The sequence below is a fragment of the Oryctolagus cuniculus genome, chromosome 7 (assembly GCF_964237555.1).
Source record: "Oryctolagus cuniculus chromosome 7, mOryCun1.1, whole genome shotgun sequence".
NCBI lineage: Eukaryota > Metazoa > Chordata > Mammalia > Lagomorpha > Leporidae > Oryctolagus > Oryctolagus cuniculus.
In genome coordinates, this window is record NC_091438.1 from 151,323,471 (window position 1) to 151,344,359 (window position 20,889).

The 20,889-nt window shown below is 55.1% G+C and overlaps 1 protein-coding gene across 1 annotated transcript; it reads right to left on the bottom strand.

The window, feature by feature from the left end:
• Nucleotides 1-15,545: 15,545 nt before the first annotated feature.
• MRTO4 (MRT4 homolog, ribosome maturation factor) lies at nt 15,546-20,753 on the bottom strand. Its single transcript, XM_002716008.5, has 8 exons — nt 20,605-20,753; nt 19,119-19,177; nt 18,296-18,399; nt 17,674-17,755; nt 17,336-17,403; nt 16,967-17,118; nt 15,967-16,043; nt 15,546-15,849 (listed from the first exon to the last, which is right to left on the bottom strand). The coding sequence occupies exons 1-8, from the start codon at nt 20,630-20,632 to the stop codon at nt 15,700-15,702; spliced, it is 720 nt and encodes a 239-aa protein (XP_002716054.1). The 5' UTR covers nt 20,633-20,753; the 3' UTR covers nt 15,546-15,699.
• Between the last annotated feature and the right edge of the window lie 136 nt (nt 20,754-20,889).

The window sequence follows — 20,889 nt, forward strand, 5'->3', positions numbered from 1 at the left end:
TCTTTTTTGAAACATTTAGACAGACGGCGACACACAGACCGCCCCCTCCGCCGACTCACTCCCCAGATGTTCACGGCAGCAGAGCCTGGGCCACATTAGGAGCCAGAAGCTGAAAATCAGACCCAGGCTCTCTAGGGACGAATATTGACCTCTTGACCACTGAGTTCCTGACTCTGGTTAGCTCCTGCCAGGGCGGCCCCTGGGAGGCAGGGGTGGTGCAAGCGTTGGGTTCCTGCCACCCGCGTGGGAGAACTGGATTGAGCTCCACTCCTAGCCTCTGACTTAGACCGGTCTCATTCTTCTGGGCATTTGCAGAGTGAATGACACATGGGAGCTCTCTCTGGATCTCTGTCTCGGTCTCTGCTTCACCAATAAATAAAAATTGTAATCAATAAATAAAAGTTTCTCTCTGCTGGGTTCTCGTAATCAGTTAGCTCAAAGGGCACGCACTATCAGCAACAGGAAGCTCAAGTTCAAAGCATACAGTACTAAGTGCCAAAGTCTCCAACGAGATATGTGATGGATCCAAATACCAGTAATTCTTCGGGATTTGAATGAGACAGGGGACACAGGAGTGGGACTTGGCTTACTGCTGCTTGGGCCACTTTCCAAACTTTTTGTCTCCTTTAAAATCCCCAGATTTGCCTGAAACTTCCAGAACTTCCAGCTGTGGCGTGTGCTGTCCTCAACTTCATCCCGTCAGGCCTTGTCCTTTGTGACTGGAGATGCAAGTCCATGGCTGCCGCTCTAGGAGGCGTGGCATGTCCTGGGACCTGCCGGCCCCACATGAGGGCTGCCTGAGGGTCGAGGCTTCAGTTTTGTGTAATTCAAGACCTGCCTGCGTTTGTCAGGTGTCCTTGGGTGGCGTGCATTTCGAGTGCTTCCTTCCATGGCGCCATCACGGGACTGTGCTACGTCCTGACGGAACGCTGGGCTCCCCATCAACACTGCTGTCGCACTAGCAGTTTGTTTTTAATAAAATCATTTATTTATTTGAAAGGCAGAAAAACAGAGACAGGCAGGAATCCACGTCCCATCTGCTGATTCTGCCAAATGCCTGCCATAGCCAGGGTTTGCCCAGGCAATGACCAGGGCTTAGCAGAAGCAGAGTTACAGAGAGAGGGAGACAGAGAGAGGTCTTCCATCCACTGGTGCACTGCCCAAATGGCCACAATGGCCAGAGTTGGGCTGATGCGAAGCCAGGAATCAGGAGCTTCTTCCAGGTCTCCCATGCAGATGCAGAGACCCATGGACTTGGGCCAGGAAGATGTCTTTCTGACTCTCCATCTCTATATATCTTTTAAAGAAATAAAATAATAAAATAAATATCTTAAAAAAGATAATAGGGGCCAGCATTGTGGCTTAGTGGGTTAAGCCTCTGCCTGTGACCCTGGCATCATATATAGGTGCCAATTTGAGTCTGGTTGCTCCACCTCAGATACAGCTCCCTGGTAATGCACCTGGGAAAGCAGCAGAAGATGGCCCAAGTGCTTGGGCCTCTGCACCCACGTGGGAGACCCTGAAGAAGTCCTGGGCTCTTGGCTTCCACCATCTGAGGAGTGAATCAGCAGATGGAAAATCTCTCTCTCTCTCTCTCTCTCTCTCTCTCTCTCTCTTCTCTCTCTCTCTCTCTCTGTCTTTCCTTCTATCTCTGTGGCTCTGCCTTTCAAAAAAAAAAAGGTTTATAATAAATGTATAAGTTATTCATAACATTTGGCAGTATTTGAATTTATCCTGAGGAATGTAATGGCATCACTGGACACATGCGGAGATAACATATGAACTACCATGTGCATGTGCATTTTGGCTTGATTGCTAACTTCTACAATCGAACTGTGTCTGAAAATAATGACTTGTGTGATGCAGGAGGTTTATTTTTATATTACTTTGACACATGACCTTTGATTTAAATTAAGTAACATTTCAGGATTAAAGTTACTGAGTTTTTATTCTGTGTTGTCAGGCACGTCAAATGAGTAAAGCAGTATGTGTGGTATACTGGTCTCAATCATTGAAATATTTAATAGAAAATAATGCAGGTTTATATCCATGCCAGACACTTAAAATAGCAAATCCGTTGATCCCAGTCATTAAACGTTTCTCCTATCCAATTCACACAATACAAATAAAACTTTTGGAAGTTCATTTGTCAAGCGGACTCCTCTGAAACCACAATGAATGCCTTATGGAGTCCAACACCTGGGTGGACATTGTGGCCAGGGGTTAAGCCGGCACTCGGGATGTCCAAGTCCATACTGGAGTGCCTGGGATGGAGTCCCGCCTCTGCTCCCAAGGCAGCTTCCTATGGACGTGCACCCTGGGAGGCAGCAGGTGATGGCTCAAGTCCTGGCTCCCCTCCTACGTGCGAAACCTGGATTCAGTTCCTGACCCCTGGCTTTGGCACGGCCCAGCCCTGGTTGTTGCTGGCACTTGAGGAAGAAAACCCATTACTCTTTCAAATTAAAAAAGAAATATGCACTGCAAATAAAAAAAAAAGATTCAACACTGAAGATGGGCGATCTGCATGTACACATTTCAGAGGGTCACCATGTCAGGCAAAAATAGCCTTATTAAAAAGTATCTGTGGGCCGGCGCCGCGGCTCACTAGGCTAATCCTCTGCCTTGCGGCGCCGGCACACCGGGTTCTAGTCCCAGTTGGGGCGCCGGATTCTGTCCCGGTTGCCCCTCTTCCAGGCCAGCTATCTGCTGTGGCCAGGGAGTGCAGTGGAGGATGGCCCAGGTGCTTGGGCCCTGCACCCCATGGGAGACCAGGAGAAGCACCTGGTTCCTGCCATCGGATCAGCACGGTGCGCTGGCCGCAGCGCGCCGGCCACGGCGGCCATTGGAGGGTGAGCCAACGGCAAAGGAAGACCTTCCTCTCTGTCTCTCTCTCTCACTGTCCACTCTGCCTGTCAAAAAAATTAAAAAAAAAAAAAAGTATCTGTGAAGCAGCAATGACCTTGCTCATAAGCAGTTACGGAGCCCGACACGCGTGCCTTCCTGTAGCTCCTGAAAGGTGTTCAGAACGTGACTTGAGACGCTGGCCGTGCTCACCACCCCCGTCTCCAGGAACCGGCAACCCAGAACGGATCCTGAGCCAGCGCCTCAGCCCACGGGCCCTCCTTCCAGCTCCACCCCTTTCCCTTCTCACTCTCCTGCTGGGGGCGGGGGGGGGGGTGCCCTGGGGAGACCCTGCTGGAATCTGGTCTCATTTGTGATGGTGCTGGGGCCACCCATGCTGCTCCCGAGGGCGGGAGCTCCTTCTCTGCCTGAGTGAGTGGCCAAGCCCCCGGGACCGGCCAGAGAGCAGGACAGCAGGTGGTTTCAGCATGGCGGCCTCCCCTGGGGGTCCCTGCCACACGTGGCCGCTGGCCCTTCCACCTCCCGCCCTGGGTTAAAGCGGCACGAGGCCTCCGCAGAAGCTGAGCAGATGCTGGTGCCGTGTGTTTGAACTTTCCAGGCCCCAGAACCGGGAGCCAGCATGAACCTCTCGTCATAGATGACCCATCTCACGGCCACGCCTCAGCAGCGGCAAACAAACCCCGCTGGCAGTCTGCCTCGGCACCAGGCATGTGAGCGAAAACATTCCCCGGGGAGCTGGGCTCTCACTGTAAGATGGTCTTTCAATATCAGGGCGCGGAGTGGCCTTCCCCACTGGGCACTGCCCACAGGGATTCAGCAGCTAAATGCTGCTGCTTCTCTGTTTTTTTGTTTGTTTGTTTTAATTGACAGATAGAGTTAGACAGTGAGAGAGACAGAGAGAAAGGTCTTCCTTCCGTTGGTTCACCCCCGAAATGCCCACTACGGCCAGAGCCATGCTGATCCGAAGCCAGTAGTCAGGAACTTCTTCCTGGTCTCCCATGCGGGTGCAGGGCCCAAGCATTTTTGGGCCATCCTTCACTGTCATCCCGGGCCACAGCAGAGAGCTGGACTGGAAGAGGAGAAACCGGGACTAGAACCCGGTGCCCATATGGGATGCCAGCGCCACAGGCGGAGGATTAACCAAGTGAGCCGCGGCACTGGCCCCTGCTTCTTCTCTGTTTTTGAACAGCTTTGGGGCCAGCATCGTGGTGCAGTGTGTTAACCTGCAGCCTGTGACACCAGCAACCCATAATGCAGTGCTACTTTGGGTCCTGGCAGCTCCACTTCTGCTCCAACTTCCTGAAACGGCCTGGGAGCACAACGGATGATGGCACAGGTACCTGGGCCCCGCCAGCCATGGGGGAGACCAGGAGGGAGCTGCAGGGTCCTGGCTCTGCCTTGCCCAGCCCCGGTTGTTGTAACCATTTGGAGAATAATCCATCGGATAGAAGATCTTTGTCTCTCTCTTTCTCTCTGTCCGTCTGCCTTTCAAATAAACAAAAAACTTAAAATAAAATAAAATATAACATAAAAAGTGGCCAGGCCACAGATGATCTTTGTCATAAAAACAATTTAAAAATAAGAAGAGCTTTTTTGTGCTATGCCCCGCATACTGTAACCTTTGCCAATGAAGTGTGTACATCAATGGGCGTTGGTGTTTGTAGAGTTGTGCAACCAGCAGGGTCGTTCTAGAGCCTTCTCACCGCCCCTGAAGAAGCCCTGCACTCAGCAGGGGTAATCTCCGTCGTCTCCCCATCACCCCCGGTCTCTGTGAGCCACTGGCCGGCCTCTGTGTGGCAGGCCGGCCTCTGTGCACCGTTCACAGCCGTGGGAGCCCACCGCAGGGCGACTCGCTTCTCCGCCCTGAGGTTCTCTGCGGCCCCCGCACACTGCAGATGCTCCCGCGCTCCGTTCCTCCTGCTGCCGCAGAGTGCGCTCCGTTTGTTCACCTGTTCCGCAGCTGATGGATGCTGGAGCTCTCAGAAATGTCCCAGTGGAGTATTTTCCTAAGAACTTAGCTTAGCCTAGGTACAGCCATGCTGCCAGGGCCTACTCCCCAGCTGGAAGGGAGCTAAGTGGAAGAAGACCCAAGTCGATCAACTGATGAGCTCACTTAGCAGAGATGAGTGGGATAGGTTCTTGTGTTCATGCAGGAAAGAATTCAGACATGAGACAGAGGCGGGGGTAGGAAGCCAGGTGTGATGAGGTAGGGTGTCTGTCAGAGCAGATGGGCGCCTCTGCAGAGTCCGGGGTGGGGGTGTGTGTCTAATCTGCAGGTAGAGAGAGAGTTTCGAAGGGGAGGATCCAGTTCTCCTTCCCTCTTCTGGACAAAGAACTTCCTGAGTGTGAGTTAGCTTAACTTCCTCCCTAGATTTCACCGCCCAGGGCTATCACACCGGGCAGAAGTGATTCTCCCAGGGTGCTTTCTTGGTGGTGGTTGGGGGGGGAGGCTGGGACTATTGGGGTATGGGAAAGACTTCGCAGTGTAAATGCTGGGTTGTTGGTGCTGTTGCTGTGGCACAGCAGGTAAAGCTGCTGCCTGCGGTGCCTGCATCCCATGTGGGCTCCAGTTCAAGTCCCGGCTGCTCCACTTCCGATCCAGCTCTCTGCTGTGGCCTGGGAAAGCGGTAGAAGATGGCCCGAGTCTGTGGGCCCCTGCACCCACGTGGGAGACCTGGAAGAAGCTCCTGGCTCCTGGCTTCAGATAGGCTCTGCCAATTGGGGAGTGAACCAGCAGATGGAAGACCTCTCTCTCTCTCTCTCACACACACACACTCTCTCTCTCTCTCTCTGCCTCTCTGTGTAACTCGGACTTTCAAATAAATAAATAAATGAATATTTTTAAAAAATGCTGGGTTGCTTATAAGATGTGCTTCCAAGGCTGCTACATTCCTTTTTGAAGAAACTTGTTCTCCTCAGTCCCACGTGCAACCGCCCAGCCCCCATCGCCTCCCCTCCCCTTGCTTTAGGCACCACATTTAGATGGTGACTCCCAAGTCACTCAACCATTGAGGAACTGGGCGGCGGGATCCCTGAATAATAGGGGTAAATGGAGCTGAGTGACCTGGGAGGGGGGGCCTGCTTCCACCTGCTGGTCACCTCTCTGCTGATCAGGTACCCATGATGCCTCTCTTCTGCTTCCTTTGTGTTTCTGAGTCCATTCGTTAGTGGGTCGGTGGTCTCAAGTGGGCTTATTTCCCACAGGACTGTTCCCCCTTTTTGTCGGTTATGAACGATGCCGCCGTGACTGTTCAGGGGAACATCTTTGTGGGACATAGGTTTTCATTTCTCCCGGCTAGATACGCAAGGAGTGGCCTGCCTGGGCCGTATAACCTCTATGTTTAATCTCTGAGAGCCTGCCAGATTGTTACCCAAGTTGGCTCTTCCACTGCACATTCCCACCAGCAGGTTATGAAGATTCCAAGCTCTCCAAAGCCCCAGCTGCACCTGTTATTTACTTAAGTGGGTGTGGCTTTGTTGTGGGAGTGAACAGGCAGGTGAGGACCAGGAGCAGGTCCTTTTGAGCCTCAGATAATGAAGTGAACGAAGCTCACGCACACAAAAATTGCAACTGCAAAGGTTTATTATAGGAAAGGAAAATATGCTTTTTAAAAAAGATTTATTTATTTGCTTGAAAGGCAGAGTTACAGAGAGAGAGAGAGGAAAGACAGAGAGAGATCTTCTATCCACTGGTTTCCTCCCCAAATGGCTGCAACAGCCAGCACTGGGCCAAGCCATAGCCAGGAGGCAGGAGCGTCTTCCAGGTCTCCCACGAGGGTGCAGGGGCCCGAAGCACTTGAGCCATCTTCCACTGCTTTCCCAGGTGCATTAGCAGGGAGCTGGTTGGGAAGTGGAACACCTGGACCTTGAACAGGTGCCCTTAAACCTGCCTGCTAAGACCCACCCATACACAACTAGCCCTTGGAATTTGCTTTTCAAACTTCACTGAGTTAACCTTTAGCTCTCTCCTGCCTCAGTTTGATTTGCTTTTTCCTGCTGAGTCACTGTGATTTTGCTCTTCTCTTCTGGGTAGTTTCATAGTTTTTCATGTGCTCTTTGGCCATTCGTGTATCTTCTTGGAGAACCGTTTATTTCCGTCCTTTGCCCATTGTTCAGTTGTGTGTATATTTTATCAAGTGATAATTACACTTGTCATATTCTAGTTATATGTTCTTTAGCTGGTATGAGATTGCAAAGATTTGCTCCCATTCTCCCCTGGGGGTTGCATGAGTCAGCTTTTTCATTACTCGATCTACAATGGCTGGGATGTGCTATTTATGAGGAAGGAAGGCTCATCCCAGCTCACGGTTCTGCAGGTTCACAGTCCAAGGTCAGGCAGCCAGTGGTCTAGCGTCTGGCACACAGGAGAGTGAGGGCCCCCTGGTGAGCCAGGAAGCAGAGAACACCCTTCCACTAAGCCCCGCTCCCAGACACCCCGACTGGATCAGCCCCTATGTTTGTTTGTTTGTTTTTAAAGATTTATTTATTTATTTGAAAGGCAGAATTACAGAGAGGCAGAGACAAAGGCAGAGAGAGAGAGAGAAAGAGGTCTTCCCTCTGCTGGTCACTCCCCAAATGGCTACAAGGCAGGGCCAAGCCATGGGACAGGAAATCTCTATCTGTATGTCTCTCTCCGTTTCTCTGCCTTTCAAATAAAAATAAATAAATAAATAAATAAATAATTTTGTTGGGCCAGCGCTGTGGTGTAGAAGGTTAAGCCTCCACCTGCAGTGCCGGCATCCCATATAGGGGCCGGTTTGAGTCCCAGCTGTTCCACTTCGGATCCAGCTCCCTGATAATGCACCTGGGAAAGCAGTGGAGGATGGCTCAAGTGCTTGGGCTGCTGTACCCACGTGGGACACCCGAAAGAAACTCCTGACTCCTGGTTTCTGCCCGGCCCAGCCTCGGCTTTGTATGCATTTGGAGAGTGAACCAGCAGATTGAAGATCTCTCTCTCTCTCTCTCCTTCTCTCTATTTCTGCCTTTCAATAAAAGAATAAGAAATCTTTTAAAAATAGTAATTTTGTTAAAAAACAAACCGCTAGTGCGACAGCAGTGTTGATGGGGAGCCCAGCGTTCCGTCAGGACGTAGCACAGTTCCGTGACGGCGCCATGGAAGGAAGCACTCGCAATGCATGCTACCCAAGGACACCTGAAGAAAGCGGGCAGGTCTTGAATTACACAAAACCGAAGCCTCGACCCTCAGGCAGCCCTCATGTGGGGCCAGCAGGTCTCAGGACGTGCCACGCCTCCTAGAGCGGCAGCCACGGGCTTGCATCTCCAGTCACAAAAGACAAGGCCTGACGGGATGAAGTTGAGGACAGCACACGACACAGCTGGAAGTTCTGTTAAACATCGAATAGCAAGTTCTCAGAGAAACACCACAATTTCCAAAGGTGACTTCTAGAGAGAAAAGTTTCTTAAAGTGGCCCAAGCAGCAGCAAATCAAGTTCTACTTTTCTGTGCCCTGTCTCATTCAAACCCCAAAGAATTGCTGTATCTAGAAGCATCACATATCTAATAGGAGGCTTTGGCACTTAGGTACTGTGGTTATTTGTGTTCCCCTCAGCTTTGAACTTGAACTTCCTGTTGCTGATAGTGCTTGCCCTTTGAGCTAATTTGGTAGTGAGAAATTGTTTCATTTAAGATTAGTTGTGGGGCCGGTGCTGTGATGCAGTGGGTTAAACCCTAGCCTGCAGCCCATATGGCTTCTCCACTTCAGATCCAGCTCCCTGCTAATGCACCTGGGAAAGTAGTGGAAGGTGGCCCAAGTGCTTGGGCCCTGCACCCATGTGGGGGACCCAGAGAAGCTCCTGGCTTTGGGTCAGCTTAGCTGCGGCCATTGTGGCTACTTGGGGAGTGAACCAGCAGAGGAAGACTCCCCCACCCCGTGTCTCTACCTCTCTCAGTAACTCAAATAAATAAAACAAATCTTTTTTTTTTTGTTTAAAGGCTGAATTTCAAGTCTCTCAGGTAGGATTTCCACCCTTTGCAAATTCTTTCTGAATCAAAGTCACATAATTTGGATTATGTCCAAAAATGAACTATTGTGGGAAAGGGCATTTATTTATTATTATTTTAGATGTTTACTTGGGGGCCGGCACTGTGTCCTAGTGGGTAAAGCTGCTACCTGCAATGCCAGCATCCTATGTAGGCACTGGTTTGAGGCCCAGCTGCCCCACTTCCGATCCAGCTCTCTGCTATGGCCTTGGAAAACAGTAGAAGACAGCCTGAGTCCTTGGGTCCCTGCACCCGCATGGGAGACCCGGAAGAAGCTCCTGGCTCCCGGCTTCAGATCAGCACAGATCCAGCCATTGCAGCCATCTGGGGAGTGAACCAGCAGATGGAAGACCCCCGCCCATCTCTCTTTCTCTCTCTGCCTCTGCCTCTCTGTAACTCTACCTTTCAAATCAATAAATAAATCTTAAAAAAAAAATTGATCGTGATGGTTGCACAACCCTCAAACACTGCATTATGCACTTTGGGTAGTGAATTGTACAATGTGCCAACTGCTTCTCCATAAAGCTGTTTACAAACAACATGGGCAAACGTGGGGTCCAGGGGTTCAGTCCCCTTTCAGGGACAGCCACATCTTATCATGGAGTCCCTTGGCTTGAATCCCAGCTCCACTCCCAATTCCAGCTTCCGGCTAAAGCACGCCCTGGGAGGCAGCAGACGATGGCTGGAGGAGCTGCGTGCCCTTACCCAGCCCCAGTGATTACAGGTTCTTTGCGGCGGGTGTGTGTGTGTGTGTGTGTGTGTGTGAGCCAGTGGATGGCTCGCCTTGCATGTGTGTGTGTGTGTGTGTGTGTGTGTTTCTCTGCACTCACATTTTAAAAAGAATTATTGTGGTATCAGATCTAGTCAAGGACAAAGTCTGGTTGTCTCCAAGGCCATAGCTATGTGCACAGTGAAGTAGCTGTCCACACTTTAGGGACAAGGTCTATCTCAAAGGCTGTTTTACCCAAATCAGTCGCTGTTCCATGCTCTGGCTATGAGACTTGCCCTCTGATAAGAAAGCACACTCCAGTATGCTGAAGTACAGTAGCCATCAATCATTCTGCTGGGAAACTAGTTATTCTGAGTTCCTTTAATTTTTACTATTCTCAAGTGGGGTGTAATGCTATCTTATTGCGGTTTCAGCTTGCCTTCAGCAGTAATATAAATCTTTAACTTCAGTTTTATTGAGGTATAATTTATGTACAATGAAGTGTACAGTTGGTCTTTAATGCTTCTTTGTAGTCAGTTACCACCCCCAAATTCTGCTCCTGGCAATCGCTGCTCGGCTCTGCCGGTATGAATGGTCTTTTCTAGGATTTGATATAAATGGTATTGTATGGGGCCGGCGCTGTGGCACAGCAGGTTAATGCCCTGGCCTGAGGCACCGGCATCCCATATGGGCGCTGGTTCTAGTCCCGGCTGCTCCTCTTCCAATCCAGCTCTCTGCTATGGCTTGGGATAGCAGTGGAGGATGGCCCAGGTCTTTGGGCCTCTGCACCCATGTGGGAGATGTGGAGGAAGCTCCTGGCTCCTGGCTTCGGAACGGCGCAGCTCCGGCCATTGCGGCCATCTGGGGGTGAACCAGCGGATGGAAGACCTCTCTCTCTGTCTGTCTCTACCTCTTTCTGTAACTGTGTATTTCAAATAAATAAAATAAATCTTAAAAAAAAAATGGTATTGTATAACATGCAAACTTTCCCCTCATGTAGCTGGGTGGATTGAGATTTGTTCATGACTTTATATGCATTAGAGCATGTTCCTTTTTATTGCCGATAGCTTACTATTCTGTATCAATAGACCACGTTTTATTTATTTAAAGATTTATTTATTTGAAAGGCAGAGTTTCAGATAGATAGAGAGAGAGAGAGATCTTCCATCCACTGGTTCACTCCCCAGATGGCTGCAACGGCCAGAGCTGCGCCCATCCGAAGCCAGGAGCCAGGAGCCAGGAGCTTCTTCTGGGTCTTCCACATGGGTGCAGGGGCCCAAGCACCTGGGCCATCTTCTACTGCTTTCCTAGTCCACAGCAGAGAGCTGGATTGGAACTGGACAGCCGGGACTTGAACTGGCAACCACATGGGATGCCGGCACTGCAGGCAGTGGCTTTACCAGCTACACCACAGAGCCGGCCCCAAAGAGACTACATAAAAAAAAATTTTATTTGAAAGGCAGACTGATATAGAGAGAGGGAGAGAGAAAAAGAGAGCGAGACCTTCCATCTGCTGGTTCACTCACCAAATGGCTGTAATAGTCAGCACTGGACCAGGTCAAAGCCAGGATCCTGGAACTCCATCCAGCTTTTTTGTTTTTTAATTTATTTTTTATTTAACAGGTAGAGTTATAGATGGTGAGCGGGAGAGACAGAGAGAAAGGTCTTCCTTCCATTGGTTTACTCCCCAAATGACTGCTACGGCCGGTGCTGTGCCAATCCGAAGGCAGGAGCCAGGTGCTTCTTCCTGGTCTCCCATGCGGGTGCAGGGCCCAAGCACTTGGGCCATCCTCCTGCTTTCCTGGGTCACAGAAGATAGCTGGACTGGAAGAGGGGCAGCTGGGACTAGAACCAGCGCCCACATGGGATGCTGGCACCGCAGGTGGAGGATTAACCAAGTGAGCCACGGCGCCAGCTCCATCTGGCTTTCTCACATGAGTAGCAGGGGCCCAAGTACTTGAGCATCTTCTGCGCTTTCCCAGGCACACTAGCAGGGAGCTGAATCAGAAGGAGCAGCCAGGACTTGAACTGGTGCCCCTATGGGATGCTGGCATCACAGCCCACAGCTACCCCCCGAGTCTTTCCATGCATGTGTTATACAGAAGATCGGTCTTTTGATTGGAGTTACCCCTCCTGAAAGTAGTTCTTTGGCATTTAAGAATAAAGTTAAAAATACACGTTGTGTGTGACTTAGCAGTCACACTCCTAGCTGTATACAAAGGAGAAATAAATCAAAGACTTGTACACAAACATTCATAGCAGTTCTTTCCTAACAGTCACTGGAAACAATCACTCCACTTATGAACGAGTAAACAAACTGGTGTGTTGGGGTGGGCATCGTGCACAGAGGGAAAAAGCCTCTGCTGGACACCAGCACCTCATATTGGAGTGCCGGTTTGAGTCCCGGCTACTCCACTTCTGATCCAGTTTCCTGCCAATGTGTCTGGGAAGGCAGATGATGCTGATCCAGGCATGTGGGTCTCTGCCACCCTTGTGGGAGATTCAGATAGCTCCTGGCTCCCGACTTTGGCCTGGCCCAGCTCTGGCTACTGTGGGCATTTGGGTAGGGAACCAGCAGATGGAAGATCTCTCTCTCTCTCCCTCCCTCTCTCTGTCAGTTTCTGTGATTATTACTTGAGAGACAGACCCAGTGTTCATCCACCGCTCCACTCCCGAATGCCTGGCAAGTTCAAGATGGGGACAAGGATGGGGAACATCCTGACGGCTGCTTCTTGAGCTGAAACACGTTGGTATCTGCAGGAATCGGTGAGCTGAGACAGCACTGTCTGGGCAGGACGTGGCAGGGGTTCACTCGAGGTGGGGGATACCCGGAGCTGCTTTGCTTGCTGAGAGACAGCGCTTCCCTTTGCTCTGATCCAGGTGCCTGCTTTCCTGTGAGCTTCAGTGAGCCCCTTCCCCTCCTTGTGAGGCTCTGGGAAAGGCTTTGGGGGCTTGGGCTGCAGACCCTGGCGTCTCACTGGGCTAATTTGTGTGCAACTTGATTCATTCGCTTGCTTTTTGATCTCCCACATCTCCCCGCTGGGAGGAGGGTAAAAGCAGTTCAAGGGTCTTGCAGACTTTATTGAGATGGCCAAGGATGCAAGCAGATCATGGAACTGGATCCACTTTGTGTGCCCTGGACACCTGCACCTGTCTCAGACAGCTGAGATGGGAGTTCTGCCTCTGCCTGCACCCAGCTGCCTGCTAAGCTGCACCCTGGGAGGGGGCAGATGACGGCCCACGTGGCAGACCCAGATGGGAGTTCCTGGCTTTGGCCTGGCCTAGCCCTAGCTGCTGCAGGCGTTTGGGGAATGGATCGGCAGATGGGAGATCGTTCCCTCTCTCTCTGCCTTTCAAATACATACATAAATTAAAAAAAAATTATTTGAAAGAGTGACAGAGATGGAGATCTACCATTTGTCGCTTCATTCTCCAAATGGTGATAACCGCCAGGGCTGTGCCAGGCCAAAGTCGTGAGCCAGGAACTCCACCCAGGTCTCCCACGTGGGTGCCGGGGCCCAGGCACTTCGGCCATGCCCTGATGCCTTCCCAGGTCCATTAGCAAGGAGCTGGATCAGAAGTAGAGCAGCTGGGACTCGAACTAGGGTTTATATGGGATACTGGCATTGCAGGCGGTACCTTAACCCACTGCACTACAATGCTGGCCCCAAGATAAACACAAAAAAGAAAACAATTCCTTATTGGGGACCCCCCGTGTCCTGCCCCTGCCCGCCACCGGCTTCTGAGCATCCGGCCAGCTTTGAGGACCACTGTCTGAACAGTGGCTCTCGAGTTGCCCGTTAGACTGCCAGGGCCCAGGCCTCAGTGCTGGAGAGCCAAGGCCTCCTCGTGGTTTGCTGCCACCGGCTCTGCTCAGTGTACAAAGCACGACCAGGGTCCTTGGCTCCTTCCCGCCTGTGTTCAGGATGTGAGGCCCGCAGGCGGGCTTTCCTTTCCTCGCCGAGCAGGGAAAGGAGGTGGCACAGCCACGGTCAGAGCCTGGAGTGGAGCTGGGGCTTATCACAGGTCCTTCGTCAGGGCTCAGAGTGTAGACACACAGGAGTTCGGGGGGCGGGGCGGTTGACTTTTGGTGGAACAGGTTAAAAGTGAAAACTCTTGCTGACTCATCCCCTCTGCCCCGGCCAGACTAAAACACCAAGCTGAGGGGGCTCAGAGAGCTGCACAGATGCTCAGAAAGGACCTGCACTTGACACTGGGCTGCTCTTCCGTGCTTCTGGGACTGCAGCACGGGTGGCTCTCCTGGACGGACCCCTGTGCCACCTCCCCACCTGCTGGAAAGAGGACCACTACAAGGCCATTGCTCTGATGGCCTTGCACGTCAATCACGGCTGACTCTGCCAGCTTGACCTCGGCTGCCCTCTGGTGGACAGACCACCACTTGCAGCAGGACACTCTGCTGTTTTTTTTAATTTGAGTTAGAGAGGTAGAGCCAGAGATAAGTCTTCCATTTGTTGGTTCCTCCCCAGATGAATACAACAGCCAGAGCTGAGCTACGCTGGAGCCAGGAGCCTCTTCCAGGTCTCCTACTATGGGTGCAGGGGCCCAAGGACTTGGGCCACCTTCTGCTTCCCTAGGCCACAGCAGAGAGCTGGATTTGAAGTGGAGCAGCCAGGACTTGAACCGGTGCTCATACAGGACGCAGGCCAGGGTTTTAACCCGCTGCGCCATAGCACCTGCCCCTGCCCCTTAAATGCAGAAAGGTGTGGGAGTGGAAGGGTTAGTGTGCGCTTATTCCTGAAAGTGCCTTTGCTTCCTGTGACATCTCTTCACAGCCCAGCTCCACCTGGTGGTGACCAGCCAAGAGGAAGCTGCCTCCACTGAGACCTCACAACCGCACAAGGGAGGCAGGTGTGGGTCTGACTCAAACCTTGCTAAACATTTAGCACCCAGTGCCCCCCGGCAGCCCACCCTGGAGACAGAGTGTCTGTACGCACAGCACAGTGAGCAGTGGGGCAAGCTTCACTCCTTTGCTGCCCCGTTGCCCTGACCCCTTCTCCAGCGTGGGCATTCTACGGCGATGGCTGAGTGAACACCTGGTAACGGTACGCGCCAGGCTTGGAGCAAAGCACTTCACAGACCATCTGATTCCCACAACTGCGCAGCGAAGCAAAGGGAGTAGAAGCCGAAGGTCAAGTAACCACCCCAGGTTTACTCAGCTTTGACACGGCCTGGGGGCGGGGCTTCACAGTCTGCATCTTAGCAGGGGTGGGCTCGGGTGTGTCACGGAGGCCTTTGCTCACGCCTGGCACCTGGCTGCCCAGAGCACCTCAACTCTTCCGCTAGGCCCAGGCCTGACTTGGGGGTGCAGAGGGCCCCGCCGGCCATCTCTTTCCTTCTCACCCTGATGGCTTTTGGCCTGGAGCTGACCCAGCGCGTCCTCTGCTGCATCCCGTTTATCTCCCACATTCCTGCAATGCTCCCAGCTGCCTTCGCAGTGAGGTGGCCGGGCCTGAGCCCTACCCAGCCCTTCCTGCTGAATAAAGCGGCACTGGGCCAGGCTGCGGCGCAGACCTGGGGGGCAGGCAGGCCTTGGAGCAAGTCGCGGGGCACTCTGCCCCCACAAGGGTCTCCACAGTGGGGCTGGGCGTGGCCCTCACACCTGTGATGATGGAAGAGAGCGCTGTGCACTGGAGATGGAGGTCCTCATTCAGCGCTTTGGCCAGATACCTACAGACAGGCAACGGGGGCGAGACCCCCCCGTCAGCCACGCAGAGTGACATTCCTGGGGCACTGGGCCACTTTCAACACTCGCCCAAACCCCAGCAGTGGTTTCGCTCTCGCCACTGTCAGTCCTGGTAGGGGAGGGGACGCAGGTGGAGGGATGGGAGGGGCAGCCAGGGACCCATTTTCTCAGCGAATCCTTGTTTCAAGCAAAGGGCCTGCAGGGTTGGGAAGCCAGGGGATGGTCGCCCTCGGCTGCCCCTACAGACCAGCACAAATCCAAAGGCCTCTCTCCGGGGAAAAGTCTCTCGTCCACAGGGAGCGCCTGTGGGTGGAGTTTATTCTTTGCAGAAGCACAGTCCCCGTGGCCCTCCCTTGACTTCAGTCACAGCTGCTCCCGGCACCGCCGCACGTCCAGCCAAGCCCTGCCGTCCAGAGGCCACAACTCAGTCATTCTCATCTTCCTCCGACTCTGTCGCCGACTCGGACATGCCCTCTGGCAAGTCGTCTCCCATCTGTTGGAACCTTCCAGACTGGGCATCCCACATGTATGTGATGGTCACCTTGAACTCAGCCATCTCATACCCAAAAAGCTTCTGCAAGAGACACGGCAAGCCGGGAGTTGGGAGACGCGAGCGCAGATCCGGTGTGGGGGGGGATGCCCGTGGCAGGCAAGAGGGATGCTCCCAGCACAGCCCCGCGGACAGACTCACCAGGACCCGGGCCTGCTCCGGCGTCAGCACGTCGCCCTCCTTGCACACCTCATAGTCAGACAGCAGGGTCACCACACCTGCGGAGGTGGCCCCGAGTTACTTCTAAAGTTATGACTTTATTTGTGGGGAGGGGAGGGGGGGGAGGGAGAGAGGGAGGAAGGGAGGGAGAGAAAGGGAGAGAGAGGGAGAGAGAGGGAGAGAGAGACCTTCCATTCACTGGTTCTTTCCAGATGCCTGGAACAGCCAGGTTTGAGCCAGGCTGAAGCCAGGAGCCTGGAACTCCATCCTGGTCTCCCTCACGGGTGGCAGGGAACCAGGCACTTTGGCCAGCATCTGCTGCTTTATTTGCAGGAAGCTGCATTGGAAGCAGAGTTTCTGGGACTTGAACTGGCACTCCAATATAGCTTGTCAGTGTCGCCAGTGGCGACTTGAAAAGCTGTGCCATAACGCTGGCCCCGAGTTACTCCGGGCACGGATGGCCCACACAGCCTTGCTGCTCACTGCGCAGAGTTGGCAAGAATCAGGCAAGCTCCTCCGCCTTCCCAGCTCCAGCACACGAGGCAGCGGCTGCCCCCTGCAGCCCTCCCACGCACGCCCTGGCTGCAAGTGCCATCCACTTTCACCCCAGCTGTGAGCGGGCACTCTTCACTCACTGTCACCTAACAGGGTGGGGCTTACAGAAATACCTCGCTGAGGGGTGGGTGAGCGGCTGCTGGGGACCCCCATCCCACACCAGAGTGCTGCTTCCTGCTAATCAAGTGCCTCAGCCCCTCCCACCCACATGGGAGACGCAGGTGGAGCTCTAGGCTCCCAGTTTCAGCCGGGCCCACAGCTGCTGGGGCCACCTGGGGGGTGAACCAGCAGGTGGAAAACCTGTCACTCTGCCTGTCAAATAAATGAATCAAAACGGCAGCAGCAAGAAATGCTTCGCTGAGCCAGAATGGAGGTGCTTGACCCCTGCGCCCTTAGCCGTGGCCATGAGCTGCGGGGACAGCCATACCTCTCTTGAGGGCAGTGGGCAGGCCCAGCTGCCTCAGCTGTGGCTCCATGGAATGGGGGAACTGCTCCAGCGGCCCTGGGTCCAGGCTCACGGTGAAAGTGGCTTTGTTCCCAGCTCGCGCGTAGTCCATTTCCGCATACTTTGTGAACCACCTTAGGGAAGAAGAAAGTAGTGGGAGGGGGGGCTCCTCGTGGCCCCTCCCCCAGAACTGGCCAGCTGCCAGCCGGCAACTCCGTGCAGAGGGCAGAGAAGGGCCTGGTCACAGCCCACCCACCTGTGAGGACGCTTCCAGGGGCCAGTTCCAAGGCAGTGGCACCCCTCCTGGGGTCCCCCCTCCCCTGCCGTCCTCCTCCGGTCCCCCCCACTTACTCATTCACCTCCTCCTTGGTGCGGTCTGTGAAAAGGAGGCCGACTTCACCCCGCAACTTCTTGCTGACCTGCAAGCCACAGCGTGCCAGTCCGCTCGCACCGGGCCAGCACCGGCGCTCTACCAGAGGGATTGCACCCACCGGGGACGCGTGGCCAGGGCGCGAGACATCGTGGGCTGGGGGAAGGCGGCTGCTCCCTCGGTCTGGAGGTTATGGAAAACCCGAGCCCTGCTCTCCCTACCAGGGGCCGCCACGTGGCTCGGGGCACATGGGGAGCAGCAGTAGGCAGCTCTGCCCCCCCCCCCCCCCCCCCCCCCCCGCCGAGGGCTGGTGATGTACCTGATGCAGGTTATCTTTGTACTCATCAGCTGGGCTCCGGCCCAAAGCCACCATCATCACCTTGTTTTTGCCAAAGAACATCCTACCGAGAAAACAAGGTGTCTGTGAGGGACCCGCCCAGGTCAACATCAACCAGCCCAGGTCTCCAGCACCACGCTGACCCAGGCCCAGGGGGCATGGCCAGAGGACCCCACTTCTCCACACCACAGCCCACCACACTCTGTGCCCGGCCCAGGGACTCTTCCACTATCTCCCCCCGACAACGGCCGTATCTTGTCCACGGGCACGCTGTGCATTCTGTGTGGGACCCCTCCTGGCCTGGGCATATGGAAGAGGCACGTGCCACAGCCTGAACCAGAGCCAGCGCAGCCAGAGAGCCACCCCAGAGCCGTCCGCACGAGCACGACCCCAGCCAGGACAGCGCTGGGTGTGCCCCCGAGCACAGACGACAGCTCTAAACCTGGCGCGGTGCTCCTAGAAGGCCCGAGCTCCAGCATTAGGGGCCACATCCCAACCATCCCTGCGTTAACAACCACTTCCTGCCTCTGCGGAGCTCAAAGCCAGCCTCGCCTTGGCTAGGAGTCCCAGGGTGGGGCGCCGTGGGACCCAGGCACCGGCTCACCGGCTGTGCTTCCAGGCGTTCCGGATGTCTTTCAGCTTGTTGTTCCTCATGTTGGCCACGGAGAAGAGGAACAGGTACTTGTACGTGTCCACGCATTTCCGCAGCTGTGGGGTAAGTCAGGGAGTTGCCCGGATCCCAGGGACGGCATGGGCTGGGCACCGCTCTGGTCTCCAATGGGAAAGCCTCTGCTTTGGGCCCCATAACTGCACAAGCCCTAGGACCTGGACGCCCTGACCCTGTTGTCCCTTTACCTCCATTACCGAAACCAGGACCGCTGGGTATGGCCAAAGTGGAGCCAGTAGCCCAGACCCCATGGCTCTACCCCACCCCAACTCATCTGCAATCATAGCAGACAACACTTCTCTGCTTTGTCCAAGGGTAACCCAGAAACGTTTACTCGCTCTGGGGAGGGTCCCACTAAGGAGAAACATGAGGACTTATCTGCTCTCAGGGGAAGCGGCTCGGGTGAAATTCCAGCCCTAAGCAATGCAACTGGTGCAGGAGACCCTGCGCTCACCCAGCCCGGGGCCCGGGACTGGCAGGTCGGAAGCAGTGTGGTCACCCACTCCTGGTGACCCCCCGTGTTCGGATGGCGGGCATCCTGCTGAACCCAAGCGTCAGTTACCCCAGCTCTGAGATGGCCAGCCCATCACTAGGACGCAGTGGGAAAACACGTGCGACCACCTGGCCTGAGACGCGGCCAAGCTGCAGGGCCTCACCGCACCAGTCCTGCCGGGGGGCTGCTCAGGAGGAAACGGGCGCCTGTGTCCGCCCTTCGAAACCCACCCAACGCAAGCTCCGAGAGTCAAGAACAGGCGCTCACCTCTTCTATCAGGTTCTGCTTCAGCTCCAAGCCCTTCTTGGCAGTTTTGGTTAAGGACACTACCACAAGGGAAAACAAGCGGAGTGACGATCAGACATCCGCACGCCTGGAGACCCATCTCCTTCTCCGCCCTGGGGACCCATCTCCTTCTCCGCTTCAGTAGCTCGGCTGGACCAGGCGGCCTGAGGGGAGGCAGCCAGGCCTCTGCTGCCGTCGCTTCTCGCAGCGTCCCTGGAGGCCTACGTCCCAGCGTTCCCGGGTCTGGAGTCCCTTAGCCCCTTGGGCTGACCCCCAAGTCTCTACTTCCAGTCCCAGGTGAGGCGTGCTCCGGCTGCTGTCCTGCTCTCGGCCGGGACGCGCAGAGGCCTGCTCCGGCCGGCCTGAGCTGTGGCAAGCCGGGCTGTTATGTGTCCCCTACCCAGAGGAGCTGCCACGTGCCAGATCTGACCAGGAATCAAATCCTGCCAAACACCTAACACAGCACCACCGGCAATGTCCCCTTGCGCACCCTGCCCGGCACTCGCAGTCCCTCTGCACAAGGCACAGCGGACAAAGGCGAGCACACCAGTCAGCGGCCAGTGTGAGAGAGGAGGGCAAATGAAACACAGCCACTCACTCCCACGATACCCGCTGCTCCCACTCGGCCAGCGTCAGCCTTACTCGCCCTCTGCCCCCACCTTCACCCAGGCTACCAGCCTCTGACACTAAAGACCCCTCCCATCGCCGCTCGGATTAAGCTCCAGGAAGCCAGGCGTTTCCCTACCTCGGGACCCTGCACGGCGCGTTCCCCCCGAGACCGCCCAGGCTTCTGCTCGTCAGTGGGGCCCTCCCGGAACCGCACTACACAGGATGTCACTTCCACCTCTTTGCACCACGTTTATTCCACGAGGGCCACCACGATCTGACAAACCCCGTTTATCCCGCTTCTTATACCTTGGGGGATCCGTGATTAGTGCACGACTAAAGCGATTAGCGAGGACGTCCTTGTCCTAAGTGCCGCATCCTCCAATGCCCAACAAGTCCCAGACCCTTAAGCACTGTTGAAGATGCCAAAGCTCCCGAGTGACAGACGCCAGGAACGGTGTCTCAGGAGGCACCTCTCCTGGACGGACAAAGTCCAGGCATATGGGGACGGGGGCATCTGCGTGCGTGGGGCTAAAGGAAACGCAAGCAGAGAGTCAGACGCGGGGACACGCCTGTTCCGCAGCTCGGGAAAGGCAGCCAGGGCGGCGGGAGCGCAGAGACAGAGGGAAAACGGGGAGAGGCTGCGGTGGGGGACGCGGCCCAGCCTGGACGCTCGCAAAAGCGCTGGAAGCCAGGCCACAGAGCTGGTTTCCCCGCCCGGGCTCCAGCTCCCGCCGGTGATCCCGCCGCCCCGGGACCCACGCCAGCTCGCGGCGAGCTCCCCACGGACGTCCCGGGGACGCGCTCCGGGCCCCGCCGCCCCAAAGCCCCACCGCTGGGTCCCGTCTCCCGCTCGGCCCACCTTTCTTGTCCCGCTTGGACTTGGGCATCGCGCTGGAGCCACGTGCGGCTGAAAGTGGTGCGGCTCGCTAGGACCCCGGCGGCGCGGGGGCCTCTGGGACGCGCCTTGGAGGCTGCCCTCGCGTGTGCCTGACCCGATCTGCCCTGCGACCTGTCTCCCCTGGCCGTGCCGCCGCTCACGGGTTCGCCTGTGCTTGCAGGGCGGCTTGCCGGAGCGTCCTGGAGTCCTCCGGGCACTGAGCGCCCTACCGAAGGCCTGGCGAGCGGCCTCAACTCTATGGTTCCA